The sequence below is a fragment of the Cydia strobilella genome, chromosome 13 (assembly GCF_947568885.1).
Source record: "Cydia strobilella chromosome 13, ilCydStro3.1, whole genome shotgun sequence".
In the NCBI taxonomy this organism is placed as follows: domain Eukaryota; kingdom Metazoa; phylum Arthropoda; class Insecta; order Lepidoptera; family Tortricidae; genus Cydia; species Cydia strobilella.
The window spans coordinates 1,674,235-1,691,820 of NC_086053.1; the positions used below are offsets into that span (position 1 = coordinate 1,674,235).

A 17,586-nucleotide genomic window follows, 5' to 3' on the forward strand; every position below is an offset into this window, starting at 1 on the left:
AGGCAGGAGTAGTTTATCACTGGAGTATGGCATAGACGGGGTGGTTCATACTGAAAATTCTTATGCTATTATTACAAAGCCAAAGAGAGGGATGAGTATAGTTTTTTTCTATTCTACTGTTACTGACAAAACATGTTTGCCACACTGACTTACCTACCTCTACCTATCTATATTTGAAATTGCTATCGGCAAAATGGAGTTAAAAGATATGGCAAAAGTAACTGGCAATTAACTTGATATTGTTGTCGTCTATTTTTACTGAAATATCAATGTACCTACCTAAATACAAGGTTCCAGTGTATAATAAAATATTATTAAAAGTGCGTGGTCATGAAATAATAAAGATAAATCTGCTTGTTTACATTTTATGTCATTTCTCTATTCTTAAATGTTGAAACAATTAGCGCCATCTTTACATTATGCCTCAAAGCTTAGTTGTGATCTGGTAATTCTAGATGGCGCAATGTGTACCCAAATACCAGACAATACAGGTTATTCCTAGCAAAGGTAGGTAACTATATAATTATTATATTGTCATCAAGACAAGGTAGGTACAGGGTAGATTACCTATGTATCAAAGATAGATATAACTCCATAATAGATGGATACAGTCTAAGGAAAAAACGTGCCTCGAAAATCAAGAACATTTGATTCTCGTTCAGAGGGCGCTACTAGTTTTGGCCTACAGTCGTATAGATGGCGTTGACGGTTTCGTTTGTTATTTAACATTTTAACGCATATCAGTGAAAGAACATGGGTCAAAATCATAAAAATAATTAATGCAAATAAAAAAAATCATTTATCTATATTTAAATACATTTTATCGTATTTTTATAAATCTTCATTTTTAGTTTTAAAGTGTGTCGACAGATGGCAGTGAATTTACTGGGGTTACAAAATTTACTATGACAGTACCGCTCTAGTATAAGTTACTCTATGTATGTATCAACTTCAATACGTTAAGTACATTTTTAAAATAATACAATCTATAAAAAATAAGTCTTTATTTACGTAAGAATACATTTTCTTTCTGACTTTACAAACTTCATCAGCAATTCCACTACACCGTGTCACTTTCGGAGAGAAAAGGCACGAGTTAAACATTAAAATCACTATAAGTAGATATGCTAATAATAATTGAAGAATACCTACACTACCTACTATCCCATCCCATTATCAGAATCTGACCTGATGAGAATGGGACCAACTGTGAAGTATAATACCCTTTCAAAATCGGCTCAGGAGTAATCGATAATTCGGGATTCATAATACCTACGTAAAAAAATATTGAGACACTACTTCTTCAAGTTGGTTAAATAATGTCCTAAAGACGATTAGTATAAGTAGTTGATCTCAAATGTACCTCAACCAACCCAAGCTGATAAGTTCACGTGATATTAGTTCTACTACTACGTGATGTTAGCTTAAGTACTCTCTTCAACACTGAATGCACCCTAAGTTAAAGCTTGGAGCTGACATTCTGGAAGCCTTTCCTGTACAGAGTGACGACCACAGCGCCACCTAGACCCAGGTTGTGTTGCAGGGCTATGCGAGCGTTGGGGACCTAGAAAAAAAGTAAGTATAAATATTCTTTCAAACAATAGCAAAACATAAGTCTGATGCGCCAGCACTAATGGCCATAATAACCAACGAGTCTAAACATGTAATAATGCAGGCATATTTCCACAGTCAAATTTATGGCTTTGTGAATCGTCAAAACGAAGACAGAAAATTTGAACTAAGTATATTAAAAAATCTAAAATATCCAAATCTAGATGTGCTCCTTCCCTATGTTGTCTACAATATCTTCGTTTCTTTCGATTTTTGCCTTAAGAGAAAAAATACCAACCTGTCTATCCCCAGCTTCTCCACGTAGCTGCCAGACCAGCTCCGCACACTGCGCCAATCCCGTCGCTCCGAGAGGATGTCCCTTCGCGATCAGCCCACCGCTCGGATTCACCACAACACGCCCTCCGTACGTGTTGTCCCCGTCGTCTACGAACTTCCCAGCTTTCCCCACTTCACACAGCTGCAGGCCTTCGTACGTGATCATCTCGTTCGTAGCGAAACAGTCGTGAAGCTCGACCACATTCACATCTTTAGGAGATATTCCAGTCTTTTGATATAGACGCTTAGCGGCTAGAGTGGTCATGTCATAGCCAACGAGGCTTAAGAAACTTTTCCCAGTGAAGGCTTCATTAGTATCAGTAGCCATTTCCATGCCAAGAATTTCTACGGCCTTCTTTTGAAGTCCGTTTTGGATAACGGCTTTTTCAGACATTAGGATGGCCGCTCCAGCGCCGTCGCTGGTAGGACAACAGGACAGTTTCGTCAAAGGGCCGAATATCTTTCTTGAATTTAAGACTTCTTCTACGGTATATTCTCTAGCGATCTGTGCGCGTGGATTCTTCGCTCCATGTATATGGTTCTTTGCAGCTATTTTCGCAACATGCTCTTCAGTTGCTCCATATTTCTTCATGTACTCTAGTCCAGCATTGCCAAAGAATTGCGCTGTTCTCGGTGCCTTAGTCAAGCCTGACAGATCCACCATCTTTGCGATGTGTTTGTCAAGAGGTGACGCGCGGTCTTCATAGGCACTGGCACCTAAAGCTCCTGGCGCCATTTTCTCAAAACCAAGAGCTAGAATAACATCATCGCCTCCCTCTATAAGCTGTTTAGCAAGAAACAAAGCAGTTGAGCCGGTAGAGCAGTTGTTATTGACGTTGTAGATGGGAATGCCTGTCATTCCGACTTGGTACAACACTCGCTGTCCGCTTGTAGAGTCTCCTATCGCATATCCACAAACCGCCAGCTGTATTTTATTATATTTTATACCGGCATCAGTCAATGCCGCTTCTACGGCCTCTTTTCCCATCTCTGGATAATCACGGTCTGGACTCGGTTTTGTGAACTTCGTCATCCCAACTCCAACAACGTAAACTTTTTGCGGCATTTTTAAATGTAATTCGCGTACGAAAACGCTTGAACACTTGATCAATACTGGCTGTAGAATTCGTATAAACATAGCTGTTTAAGAGTGATATAACTGGTATCTACAGCAGCGTTATCGCGTAATAATGACATAGTAAATAAGCCGCTCGACGGGTCTTCTTTTATTGACTCATTAATTATTCGAGATTCTAGGCTTTTCTGTTGCTTTTAACTTAAACAATGGAAAATAGGGTGTGGTTTAGAAATAAGGATATTTTTCCATACAATAATTATACGAAATAGTGTTGCGTTTTAGGTATTTATATGTATGTATTATGTTAGTTTACCTTAGCCATAAACCACCCTTCATTCGATAATTATACTTTACTAAGAATTTTTGTCCGGTCTTTAATTTTCGAAATAATTATTTCCAAAACTAGAATTTTCATGTCTAATCTGATGGTTTCAAAGCGATGCCTTTTTCAAGTTTAGTAAGAAAAGACAAAATTATTGAAAACGGCGAGATTTACAATCTGATCTTAATTGAACATTATACCATTAAATAGGTAGTTAGAAAATTATATAGTTTATGTAGGTAAAAGTTCCTCAGCTCCCTCCACACTCGTGCGCGAATCGCGAGCGCTAAGCCGCGAACCCGAGTGTGGATCTAAGTTCGCTAATCAGCGAAATCGACTCCACACTTACTCGACTGATAAAATTTGCAAGAAAACCAGGCGCAGTATTGTGCCATGTTAGCAATAACAATGCCTCGAACAAGTACTGATAATAACCTTTGCTTGTGAATTCATGCTAATGGGTTCATTCACATTATTTATTTATTATTTATAAGGAATATGTAGATTGACCGCCAGTAGAATTGGTAAGGCGAATTGTATGGACGGTATAGAAAGTTAGAGAAAGGACGACAATCTCTTATGGCAGTACTGTTGCAAAATTGTACATATGTGCCATTTTCATCCAAAAGGGTACTTATTGTCGGTTGTCAATAAGGCGCTATTTCCATATAGCTTCAATTTGAAATCAACCTTATCGACAAGCGACAATGTGGTACCTTTTGGTTGAAAACGTCACATATTTGGTTAGTATTTACATAGGTATGTTTTATGGTATCGCTCACGGCTGCGCCAAAATGTGTGCAAAAGAATCAAGAATTTAATTTCTCAATACCTCCATTCGCTCTGTCACAAAGAGTATTAAGGTCGTTTCATGAATATTTAATAAATTACTAAGCAGTTAAATAAAGAATACTTGCTCTTGACCTTTTTTACTTGACTTTCAAAGTTAGGAATGACGAGTAAAAATATATTTACTTTAATAACTACCATGTACCTAGCTTTAAGTGTTTAGTGAGTAAGTTCTTTTTTTGTAACTGAAGTGGCGCTGTTTGTTGAAGATTTTTACAATAAATGTCTTTTCTTACTTTCTTTCTTTCATATAAATTGTGTAAATGCTGCTTTTATAACTATTATGTAGGTAGATTATATGATTATGTATCCTTTCGATAACATATCTATAGTTATGTCACTACCAGACAAAAGATAAGCATAATCTATAATTTTTGAATTTTAATTCAATGTTTTGTACGCCTTCGAATATCGTTAGTTTTCTACCTTTTTGCAGTTTTACCGCTTACAAAAGAACACACAGATAATAAATTGAAACACAACTTTAAATATAAAAAAATTTATTAACAAAATAGTACCATTTATAAAATATCCAAGGAATGATAAGATAACATTGAACATTATTCTATCTATAAAAATACATTGCACCTAACATCTATACTTCGATTTCTATAAACAAGAACTGTAGATATATTTAAGGTTATAAATAGTAGATTAAATCTATCATTCTAACCATTTAATTTCATGTGACTTAATTTTCATGGAACCAGCTATTTAAAAATAAATGCCCTAGACCAAGATCCATAACCAAGAAATATTTAAAGCCCACTCCACACTCGTGCGCGAAGCCGCGAACGCGAGTGTGAAGGGGGCTTAAAAACCACTTTTTTTTTAATTTACAGTTTCGAGCGGATTTGCTCTATTCTGCCAGCCGCCTGCCTCTGAAGGTCTGTAAGCTTCATCGCGAGTCCCATATTTCCTTGGATCTTAATCTTACCTTGGAAGAAAGCTTTTTGAGGGTTTAGCTTTCCAGAAATTAGGTCAACAACATCTTTGTCGTTAACTGTGAAGGTCACATCAGGTTTGTCCTTGCCGTTGTACGTGACCTTGCCCTTGCCCTCCTTGGCGTTGATGACCCAGTAGCCTTCGCCGTTGGCGCCCTTGACCTTGAAGCCGTAGATGCCTCGGACCTTCTCGATGAGGTTTTCGGTGTCAGTCTCCATGGCATTCTCGAGGATCTTCATGTATTTGTAGACCTAGAAATTTTGAGTTTTTTTTATGAGTACATAAACCCCTGAATTTATATCTAATAATTTTTGTAAGATACTACATTATCTACACCATTAATTACTTCTACCATTACTTTTAATATACTTAGTAGTAATATTTACTTTTTGCATGGAACTTCCAATGATTTTTTCAATGATTCTTCGATAAATTCTACTCCATCCTGCTTCCATATTGGTTAAACTTAGAAAGTTGGTAGGTACAAATAAGAAGATACTTTGATATAGGTACAGGACTATTGTTTAAAAAAAGGACCTTGTAATCAGGTATATACAAACGTATACTTATTAACTACCTATGCCCAAAATACCCATTGAGCCAAATGGCGCCAATCTCGCGACAACGTCTTGGGTAAACGATTTATTTTTGATACTGGATATACAGCAATGCCGAGACCGATGCTACTATGATAGTCTATGATGTTGATGCTACTCGTTGTTGGCGGGAAGCCATCTTGACAGATCGCTCCGATGACAACCGCGCTGTCAGTTGGGGCACGTTCAGGACCTCACTAACCATAGACATAGTATAGTAGTTATAGACATGAAACCGAGTGACCAGGGGTTAGAGAAAGACATATCCATGTATTGACAGGTTAATGTATGGCAGCATAATTCTTTTTCTCTTTCACTCTTATAAATTTCGGTATTTCGCCATCGCCTCCTACCTATGCTGCCATAACTCGACCATGAAAAAAAAACCGGTCGGTGATAAGGACAAAGCATGGCACTATTTTCTCTTTCCTCTTATAGGAATCGCAATAAGACTATCTTTCTCTATCAAAGAGTGTCAGGCTCAGGCCCTTGCCGCTAACACTAGTTACATAATATAGACAAACCTCAAACTCCTCAGGGTTTGAGGAGGCGGCAACCGCGTTGGGAGTGGCATTGGTGAATCCCTTGCGGTACATGGTGATGACTACTGCTCCACCGAGTCCCAAGTTGTGTTGAAGAGCGATTCGAGCGCGAGGGACCTGGAAGAATGGAGAATATATTTCATATTTGATCAACAGTTGTACTATTTATTTAAGACTTGTTCTGTGGATAAATCGTAATGTTTACAGAAAAAAGATGGAAAAAAGGGACTTTCATGAGAGACACGTACTTGTATTTTAACATCCCGATTGAAGAGACAATTGAGTCCCTTTTTCTATGGACGACACAATTGAAGGAATGAATTGAATGAGGGCTAACGCGTATGAATTCGCCGCTAGGGGCGCTAGTGTAGATGGTGGTCTTTTCCATAGTTCGAAATGTCAAATGTCACTTGTCACTTCAATGACTGACAGCTGTTCATTAGTCTTTTGGACCACCATCAACAGAGGCGCCAACTGGTGAGCAAAAAAACGATAGCCCTCATTGAGTGAATAAATGAATCCCACCAAAAATATTTTCATATAAAATGTTGCCAAGGCGAAACCATAAGACAAGCCCTACATCTTAGTCAAAATATGTGGTTTGGTTTGGACGTTTCGCTACCGTCACATGGGGGTAAGGTGAAATATTTATTTATTCACTATTCATTATTTTTTTACTATACAACTATAGAACAGTTCCTGTAGTAACGAAACTTACTCGACATTTAATATTTCTGTTCACTAAGGCTTAGAACGCACTGCGGTTTTTTTCTTGCGGTTTCAGTCTTTTAAGTGCGTGCGCTTATAAAGCATGCCGTACGTTATATTTTTTGCGCGGAACCGCTTTTGAAAAAACCGCAGTGCGTTCTAAGCCTAATTTTACAATTTTAATGTTATGTTATATGGAATCATAATACTTTGAAATAGTACCATAGTTATTTTTATATTTATTTAAATTTAAATTTTTATCTTGATTTTATTTCTTATTGTTAACTGTAATTCTGATTGTATTTTAACATGTAAATAAACTTTTGTATTTAATATAAATAGTTTTTTTTTTAATTTTGAGCTTGATTTTATTTTATTTTTATTTTTTATCTCAATGTTATTTTTAAGCTTAACTGTAATTCATTTTTTTTTGACATGTGAATAAGCGTTTGTTTTAATTATACCTAATTGTATATTTTAGTTAAATTAAGTTTTATTTATTTTAATTAATTAATTAACTAATTTTATATTAATTAATTTTAAGTCTTATCTCGTTTTATATTTTAACTGTATTCTAATTTATTTTTTTGACATGTAAATTGGTTTTATGAATAAAATGATAATGATTAATATTTACACGCCTCTTGACAAAAACGTCATGTAAATATATTTTTGAAGCGTTGGGTTGTAAACATCTTAGTGACCTCGACCGTATTAAGTAACACATACACACACATACACACTTAGTAATTAAGTAGACACATAAACATAACTCTACCTGCGAATGAATAACCGCACACAACCTTCTCTTGCCGTCGGAGGTATAAAACTAGCCACAAGTTACGTAAATACCGGTTTCCACACAAATTACCTGTCACTACGTTCGCTGGCAAAAACGATACGCTGCGTGCTTGGGCACGACTACAATATTTAACCGATGGCATACTTAATATTACAAATCCGAAAGTAACTGTCTGTTTGTTATAGTGGAAGCCGTACGAGCCCAATTTGAGAAGAATAACCGCAAATCGATGTACAGTTTAGCCATTTGGACAAAACAAATTTTTTAACTCGCAGTTTACAAAAAAAAATCCCTTAGTGCCGTTTTTTTTGTAAGTATGGGTTTTTTTAGAAGCATTTTTGAGGCCATTCTAAAAGTATCCAAAAGTAACACATCATTACATTTCAGCTATTTTTTTTTATTAAAACAAATAATTTTCAAAACATACCAAGTTTGGGCTCCTCCAGATACGATATGGCTGATTTTTTTTTGTACAATATACCACAAATGATACGTGATATCCTCATATCTAACCCCAAGAAAGAAATTTTGAAAAAAAATTCATTTAGTTTTTTTTTTATATTTACGATTAAAACCAGTGTCAAAGTGGAAATAATCGTACTGTAGTTTATGTTCCCGGATAGAAATATGATAATTTTTATTCTATGTCATCCCTTAAGTTGGTGGAAAGGGAGGGGTGGAATTTACTATGGCAGTGGTTTGGAAAAACTAATTTTACGCAGTCTAAGTTTCAGAAGCTAGTATGAAATATACGATAAGGTTATGATCATGTTATGAGACTATACGATTTAGCAGTCTATGAATATTTGTTCCTTATTCAAATTAAACGGTAGCATTAAAAAAAAAAACGATTTTGATTGATATTGATTTGTTGCTACATCCCGGATGAAACGGACAAAGGAGGCTCTGCAAGATTATACTATTTATTTTTCGTTAAATGTTGTTTTGCATTGTCAATAAAGCATCTCTGAGTAGTGTATCGAGAAATGTATAAAAATAATATTAAACGATAAGAAAAACATCAATTCACGACGGCAAACATATTGCGAAATAACAACAGGAATAAACGGCAAACTTGATAAGATAACCTTCTTATCTGAAGTCGGTCAAGTTACTACCAAACTTGTACTGTTTACTTTCACTTGGAAACCTAGATTTTTTGCCTTTCAGAACTTGTCTGATTTCTATATGAATTAAAATCATACACATTGATGTTGGGTACTATCGGCGGCCGATCGGAAAATCCGCCCGATCGTAAAGTTCTTGTGTTTCTTGTTGTTTTGACGGTAGTTACATTAAATCAATAGATAGGTAGGATAGGTTCGTTAGGTTGTTTCAGATGTCCGAAGCGCAAACTGTCCAGAAATAGGAGCCCCGCATATCGCGGGGCTCCGTCAATTCAGGGAGCGAGGCAGTGATTTTCACGTTTCTTGATATGCCTAGGGATTTCATGATCTGGCGGATATTACGATCGTCCGCCGACGTTTCCAATAGACCAGACCTAACCTAACCTAGACCGTCTATAGAACTTGAAACAAATAAAGTAGTTAATTCTACAAATCTTAAAGAAGGCTTGCTCAAAGGCAAGATTGTACTCTTATCACTAATACATACTTAGGTACAGTCAGCAAATCTATTTGCTTAGCACCCCTACATACATATTTGTATGCACGGGTGCTAAGCTAATAGTTTTCTGACTGTAGATATGTTTTTAGATAACAAGCAAAATGTAATGGTTTAGTTAGGTGAAAATATGTGCCAATTATTGTGCTTAGGTTGCCTAGCGGACTCTGTAGAGTCTATAGAATCGCTAAGAAGAGAAGGTTTGAGTGGTTTGCTTTGCTATATAAGATATTATTTCTGACTGTAACAGGAGAATTTATATCTTAATTTATTGTCTTAAAAAGTTTGTAGATAATGTCATTAAATAAGTATTTTTTTTATTGTACAATTCTAGGACTTAAATATTGCAAGTGTAATAATTATTAAATAATAAGAATTGCGTGTATGTTAATAGGCATTGATAAGATAATAGGAATAGTGATTTTATAATCATATTATTTTTCTAACTCATTCATGGGAATCAATCAAGTTAAATTTAAATATCTTAGATTACATCCGAAATTATCTACTTAACTTAGCCTCATAAAGTTTGGATAAACAGCAAATATTGAAAAACAAACTAGTTCCTGTTCAAAGTATTTTTTAGCATTGTAAGAATTTTTTTTTTCTAGCAGTAAGTGAGGAAATGTAAACCTTATTTTAATGGAATAAGATGTATTGTGTGTGTATGTGTGTGTGTGTGTGTGTGTGTGTGTGTGTGTGTGTGTGTGTGTGTGTGTTGTGTGTAACGTCTTTTATTATTATTATTATTTCATGTATTTACCTGTCCCTTAAGTGAGACTTATAAAATTTGTAAAAAACAGCAAGAGAATATTTATAAGAACAAGATTTGTATAAAGACCAGACATAAATATGTTCTTCAAGAATTATGTTGTTGTGAAAATATTTGTGTTTTATTCCTAATAATTATCACCTATCTATACTTAACTAGACTTATATTGACTGGGATATAGACCGTGATTAACTTTTGTATTGCTTATGAGCTCCCGATATTTCGACGCAGTTACATGCATCTTGTTCACGGGTGACTGAAGATAGCGGGTGGGTGTCAATATAAGTCTAGTGAAACTAACCGTGAATCATTCAAATCTATACTTAATATTGAAATCTACACGGATGCTATTTTGTGAGACGGCAATCCAGGCGTTCAGACAATGCCCTAAGTAGGCCGTTGCTTCTGCCGCGCAAGCGCTTCAGCAGAAAATAAAGTTACTTCAGATTAGATTAATGAAATATTTAGTCGGTTATAATAGTAGGAAAAAACACAAACATAATTATGATACACTTTTCTCAACCTGCAAGATACTTCCTGTGCATTGTAAGGCTGTATATTTAAATGTATTGCATAGTTACTACACTGATGATTGTAAAATACCAAGAATAAGTAAGCGTAACACTAGGTCTGCTAAGAAAATAAGATTGACACAACCGTCAGCAAAAAACTATTATGGACGAAGAACAAAAGAATACTTGATCCCTAAAATATATAATGATTACCCTCTTCTACTCGAAACACCTAAATTAAACATAGGTAGTTTGAAATCAAAATTTAAACAGATTTTACTACACAAATATGAAAACATAACCTAGTTACTTACTTTCTTTCCTATTTTCGGTTGCTAAATAAGTAAATAAAGTTTTATATAATTGTTACTGAACGTAGATCTTATCTCAACGAGATAGGATCTACGCATGGACAGTTGATACCGTCTCGCATGATAGATTTAAGATACCTATGTATAAGTATGTTCCTAATGCTATTCCTAAACGTACTATTAGTTATTCTGTGCCTAAACTACTGTAGTTTACTTAATTTTAGTACCTATTTAGTTTAAGATTATTTTAGAGCGCACCGCCAACAAACTGTTTCACAGTTTGGCGAACATTAGATTAAGGTACTTATAATGTTATAATTTTTGTTAAATCTTCAATATAAAAAAAAGACCCTATTCTTTTACACTTAATGGCAAAACAGTGTTGTACAGTGCTTCGACAGTTTCAAGAGCATCCTCAGGATGTTATTGTACTTAACACTCAGCATATTATAGGCCCATGTAAATGAGGAATTAAGTGAATTATGAATGAAATGAATGATGAATGAATGATGGTGTCTTTAGAAACCTTTGCAATTCATGCTTAAACTTTTCTTATTTCGTCGACAAAAGAGCCAACAAATTACTGACGTTATTAGAACCTATAAATAGTTCGATTTAAATTGTTATCTTATGGAAATGATGTATAGTAATCACCAGTTGTTATAAGTGTATGTGTATGGATTTAACCAGCGAGTTATTAAGATTTAATGACAGACAGGGGTAATGGTGGTTTTTCACTAGAAAAAGAAAGTTGGTGAAAAGTGAAAAGATTTTTTTTTTATCCCATTGTGAAGATGTTTACTTGCCAGTGAAAAATCACCTTAGAATGTAACCCACCTGTCTGTCTCCTGCCTCGCCTCTCAGCTGCCAGACCAGCTCCGCACACTGCGCCAATCCCGTGGCTCCCAGAGGATGTCCCTTAGCGATCAGTCCTCCACTCGGATTCACAACCACTCGTCCTCCATACGTGTTGTCCCCAGCATCTACAAACTTGCCCGCTTCACCTACTCCACACAGCTGCAGACCTTCATATGTAATTAGTTCATTCGCAGCAAAGCAATCGTGAAGCTCTACAACATCTACTTGCTTTGGTGAAATACCAGTTTTTTCGTAAAGGCGCTTAGCAGCAAGCCCTGTCATGTCATAGCCGGCCACTTTCATTAAACTGTTCTCAGTGAACACAGCTTCTGTGTCTGTTGCCATTTCCATACCTATGATCTCAACAGCCTTGTTTTGCAGACCGTGGCGGATGACAGCTTCTTCTGACATGAGCACAGCGGCGCCCGCTCCATCACTAGTCGGACAACACTCCAGTTTGGTCAACGGACCATAGATCTTTCTAGAATTCAAAACCTCTTCTACAGTATACTCCCTTGTGCTTTGTGCTCGTGGATTTTTGTAACCGTGTCTGTGGTTCTTTGCTGCTATTTTGGCTAAATGAACTTCTGTAGTCCCATACTTTTTCATGTGTTCTATAGCAGCGTTACCAAAGTATTGCGGTGTCATTGGGGCAGCGGCTATGTCAGCCATCTCAGCCATTTTGAGCGTGTGGCGGTCCAAGGGGTTCGTCCGGTCGGTGTAGGCGCCAGCGCCGAGAGCGCCGGCTGCCATCTTCTCGAAGCCGACGGCCAGAACTATGTCGGAAATACCTCCCTCGATGAGCTGTTTACCGAGAAATAGCGCGTTCGAGCCGGTGGAGCAGTTGTTATTGACATTGTAAATCGGGATACCGGTCATTCCGACCTGATACAACACACGCTGCCCGCAAGTAGAGTCTCCGAAAACGTACCCGCACACGGCTTGCTGAATCTTCTCGTACTTGATCCCAGCGTCCGCCAGCGCAGCCTCCACCGCTTCCTTCCCCATCTCGGGATAATCGCGGTCCGGGCTCGGCTTGACGAATTTAGTCATGCCTACGCCGACAACAAAAACTTTTCTACCCATTTTAAAAACTTATATTTACCTCAAGCGATGACTGCGAACTGCGGAGTTTGTGAGCGAGTACGAGCTCACCAAATCTCTTTAATTCCTACGTTCACTGATAACTCGGCGAAGATAATGCTTATCTAATACAGGCCACCACCAACAGTCCTAATCGATTATCGCTAGGTCAATGTGCGGTTTACGGGAACTCAAGCTTCTTTTTATTGCTATTAGCAACTAAAAAGCCGTACGCGTGTCTCTACAAAAGAGAAAGACTGTGTAGTGAATTGAATTTAAATAATAATTAAGTCGAAACTCGAAGTTCACTTTAATCACTTTGCATTTGCATGACGTCTTTGACACAATTTCCATAAAGCTTTTTCGTGTGGCTAAATGACAATCACGCAAAATTAAACTCAGACTCTCTTGCTTTAAGAACTTCAAATATACAAACACATCGCAGATCCAAAACTTGCTATGTCATGTCACTGACGTGACGTAGCCACCAAAGAATGTTCGGATAGCGTAAAATAATCGCTGTTAGAGTAACTTACAAAACTAAGACCTTGCGAAACGACAGTTTTAGGGCCATTAATCTTGACTACCATCTAATTTCTATTCAACTATGTAGATTATGGTACAATTTGGAAATTAGAAATACATTCTATGATTGCACTTTTTGCACAAAACTGACTTTCTATTATAACAACTTATAGTATTTGAACGTACTCTAGTGATGTACAAAGACCACAACGACATAAAAATCATGAAGTAGGTTGAGTTTAAAAACCGTATATCGTAAAAACAAAACATTTTTTACAATTATTCTGCAATTTTAGTAACTTTTGATATCATTATTATGTTGAGATAGAGATGATGATATAATAATGCTTTTAACTATAACTCATATGTTTATGTATATATACCTAAGTACTAAAGAGGTTTAAGATTTAAGAATTGCTTGAATGCTGGCACATGTTAATATGAAGGATATAAAAAAATGATTTTTGAATAATAACAAAACACTATCATTATCATTTCAGACTTCAGATTATACTCTAAATTTTGGTTGTAACAAAAGTTTTCTCTTATTTTTCAAATTTTTGGATGGGATAAAAATTGTACACCACCAGTTTACCATAAACTTAGCAATGGCTTTGGATAAGCAGCAGATATTGAGTGATTTAGGGAATGTTATGAATCAACTGCAAAGTGCAGATTGGTGAGTTTAGTATCAATAGTGACATCATTAGGTGGTCGGAGGGTCGGACTTATCGTATTATATCCATCTAGACGTCCGTCTTGACAAATATTTGTCATTCTGTTTCAGCGGTTGCATGGGCAAATTATTTAACCAAGGTCAGGGGCAAGGGCAAAGACAATGCATGCCATCTCAGGGCTACGGAGGCTGCTGCCGCCGTGGCTACGGGCATCCATGCTGCGGGGAACCCTACACCATGGGCGAAGGTATGCCGGCTCATGGCAGGCCGTGTATGAGCTACTGCAACGCCCCGAAACTTTACGCCGATGGCTATAATTTCTTGAATCAAAGTGTAATGCAGCCTGTCATTAAGGAGGTGTATGATGACCTTAAAAGTTTGAATTCGGGCAATACTGTTACAAATAATCCCCTAGGAGCTCAGATGGGCCTGACGCCGGGTGGTATGACGCTTCCAGCCGAGGGTTAGTTACATACTTTCGCAAACTCATTAAACAATAAGACCTTTTCATCTACACAACAACAACATTTATTAACTTGCCTCTGAATGAGCCGCTTTTGTTGTGTTAATATCCAAGCCAGGATAAATTATTCACGAACATTTCTTTGCCATATTATACGTGTCATACCGTAGACTGTACAGTATGGCAAATATTCTTTCTGTTTTACTGATTTTAAAATTCTGCTTTCTATTGCAGGCAATATGGCAAGCCCACAGATGGCAAATTCTGGAGGTCAAAGTATGGCCCGAGGTCACCCGATGATGCAGCATATGCAAGATTACCAAATGTCAGGTGGTCATCAAATATCAGGTGGTCATCAAATGGCAGGTGGTCAAGAAATGGTCAGTGACCAGCAAATGTCCGGTGGTCAGCAAATTCCCGGAAATACACAGGGCTTGGCAAATTTCAATAAAATGTTCCCTGGAATAACGACAGGTGAAGGAGGCGGTCTGAGCTTTAACCCAATGGAAATAGCCATGCAGATGAATCCGGCACTAGCCAAGCAACAGCCCGGTATGAACGCGCAGAGTCCTATGCCAGGCACAGGCGGTGAAATGAATCAGTCTGCGAATGTAATGCAACCTGGAATAAACGCTACAAACTTTGCTCATGGCCAGGCAATGCCAAACCAACAAGCAATGCCAAACCAACAAAATCCGAACTTAGCAGCCGGTGCCCAACAGCCACAGCAAGTTTACGCCGCACAGAATCAGCTACCTCCCAACTTCCCACCCCAGGGTATGAATCAAAACGCACACATGGGAAGAATGAATGCGAATCAAGGAGGCCAAAAAGGTAGCTACGGTCAGCATACACAAGGCATTACCAAGTTTAAAGAAATGTTTCCTGGCGTTATGGATGGCGATGTCAACTTTGACCCCATGGAAATTGCTATTCAAATGAATCCAGCTAATAAACAAGCGGCTGCTATGAGTTCTATGCAAAAATACATGTCCGCTAAGCCTCTAGAGCCTAATTCGGCTGTTATGAAGCCAGTCATGGCTGGTATGAATGCAGTAAATGCCAACTTAGCCCCAAACCAGGCTGCACCAGGCACTCAGGTGCAGCCCCAACCGGACCAAGCAACAGGTCAAGTACCACCAGAACAACAACAGTACAGTGGACAACCAGCAACCCAGCAACAGTATACAACAAATCAAGTACCAGCAAATCAACAGTATGCTGCTAATCCAGCCTCTACCAATCAGCCAAATCAGTCGCAACCGCTGCAACATGTATACACCGCCCATACAAACAATCAAGGTTACCAGCAAGTGCCTCAGCAAGAAACTCGGAATTACCATGAGATCGAAACGCCAGAACCAATGTCTGAAGGATATCCTAATCAGGCACCTGGAGGCAGAGTATACGAGAGAGAGCATATACTCCCTGCGGATAATTCAAGATATAACACATTAGGGCAGCCAATACAACTGTTACCGACGAAGAAATACCGCATGCCCGAACCAAATTTACCGCAAACCTTGTCTCCTCAAAAAGTTTCTTCAAGATTAAGAGTGAATAACAACGTGAAATCGACTATTAGTAAAACTTCACTCTATGCAAGGCAAGCAGGACAAAGAACTCCAAGCAGGGCTCAGTTGCAGCAAGTCTACCACCAGTATAAGGGATCCCAATCTTACACCAATCAGAACATTCCAAACAGGGATCCTAGAGGACAGACGGCTTCTGATGGCCGGTTGACAGGCGCTCCGGCAAAGGAGAGGAGTCAGATCCCCGTGGAGAGAGTCGGAGGAGACACGATTGCGAACGATCAAGCTTACAACGAGACTGTGAAAGGTCATGTCGTTGGTCAAGTCGGAGACGTTTCTAATAAACCGGCTCCGGTTCCAGGCAATGTTGATTTGGTAAATATAAATTATACTATAAACACGGTGGCTGTCATCCGCGTAGCTAGGCGAAAATCTTAACCTGTAACTTTTAAATTACAGTGTCATGAATAAATGTTTTCCCATACGCTGACACAGTAACTTTTATACGCTTACAACGATTTACATTTAGTAGCTTTATGTTATCGTGTGCTTGACATTTGTATATAAGATAAATAGCGGTCACATGAACTGTCGATAATTTTCAGATACCGACTAAGAGCGGCAACTTAAGGAACGGTCTCCAAGACATGGTGTTTACTTCATATCCTCACTCTACTGCTTGGTCATTCCACGGACGCAGCGACCAGCTTCCTTCTCAGAGATACCGTTTGAGAGCTTAGGGCCCCATCCTAGAAGACCTACCGCTAACGCTAACCACTTAGTTCGTTCGATCGTCTATTTGCCCATCTTATCACTCGCACATCACTCGACATGCAAGATAAAGAGAGGCAAATTACGAAGTTTCGACTTTTGCGGCAAGCGCTCAGACTTAATGTGTTAGTGCGCGTCGATTGTGAAAGTTATTGTTGATGTTAAGTGGTGAACTGGTGGACAGTTGTCGTATTTATTTTGTAAATTTTGTGGACTAAAAATATTAAAAACAACGCATTGGCTAAATGATTGAAAATCTCAAAAATAAAGTAATTGTGGTCGTATGTGCACATATTTTTAATTTAATCCTTTCCCACCTTTAGTACCGTTTGGCGTTTCAGGCGTTTGGTAACTAAAATTGGTAAACAGCTTCGAAACGGGAAAAAGAATCGGTAACAGAAAAGTCCTATTTTGTAACCAGTTACCGATTGGGATATTCTAATCTTCTAAAGCCAGATGATTTGATAAATTTTTACTTTTGGGTAGGTAAAACCGTAGTGTAAAAAGTATACAGTGGACCGACTTTGACGTGTACTGTACCGAACTACTAACAATGGCGAATGTATGCAGCTCGGGTGCGCGCGGTACACCCCTCGCACCCTGCACGATTGCCCTGTCTAGACTGCTTCGTCGAATGACTGTATTGTGTTATTGACTGGTAATACTACTATTACCAACTAGATGGTAATAGTTGGTAATAGTAGTATTACCAGTCAAAGCTGTAGCAGGT

The 17,586-nt window shown here is 37.9% G+C and overlaps 3 protein-coding genes across 5 annotated transcripts in view; 1 reads left to right on the top strand and 2 right to left on the bottom strand.

Annotated features, from left to right (window-relative positions):
- Positions 1–12,904, bottom strand: part of LOC134746477 (sterol carrier protein 2-like) — a 187,382-nt gene extending 174,478 nt beyond the window's left edge. Inside the window, exons 1-4 of one of the 2 annotated variants that reach the window (XR_010128237.1) lie at positions 11,785–12,904; positions 6,202–6,336; positions 4,958–5,332; positions 4,835–4,904 (exon numbers count right to left, since the gene is read on the bottom strand). Coding sequence is in view for 1 of the 2 variants with exons in the window: in XM_063680879.1 (XP_063536949.1) it covers positions 4,973–5,332; positions 6,202–6,336; positions 11,785–12,891 (1,602 nt within the window). In the remaining variant the exon portion in view is untranslated. Of the gene's footprint in view, positions 1–4,629; positions 4,905–4,957; positions 5,333–6,201; positions 6,337–11,784 lie in introns of those variants that run through there. The other variant, XM_063680879.1, reaches the window with a different exon arrangement.
- Positions 1,208–3,063, bottom strand: LOC134746427 (sterol carrier protein 2-like). The gene is made up of 2 exons (XM_063680795.1): positions 1,850–3,063; positions 1,208–1,564 (listed from the first exon to the last, which is right to left on the bottom strand). Exons 1-2 carry the CDS (start codon positions 3,023–3,025, stop codon positions 1,460–1,462), a joined length of 1,281 nt encoding a protein of 426 aa, XP_063536865.1. The 5' UTR covers positions 3,026–3,063; the 3' UTR covers positions 1,208–1,459.
- Positions 12,905–13,902: 998 nt separating the features above from the next.
- Positions 13,903–17,140, top strand: LOC134746428 (nuclear receptor coactivator 6-like). Of its 2 annotated transcripts, none has more exons than XM_063680796.1 (4): positions 13,903–14,092; positions 14,201–14,553; positions 14,788–16,460; positions 16,691–17,140. In XM_063680796.1, exons 1-4 carry the CDS (start codon positions 14,022–14,024, stop codon positions 16,823–16,825), a joined length of 2,232 nt encoding a protein of 743 aa, XP_063536866.1. In that variant the 5' UTR covers positions 13,903–14,021; the 3' UTR covers positions 16,826–17,140. The 2 variants fall into 2 exon arrangements, with proteins under 2 accessions (XP_063536866.1, XP_063536867.1); XM_063680797.1 differs by having other exon boundaries at positions 14,201–14,337.
- The last annotated feature ends 446 nt before the right edge of the window (positions 17,141–17,586 follow it).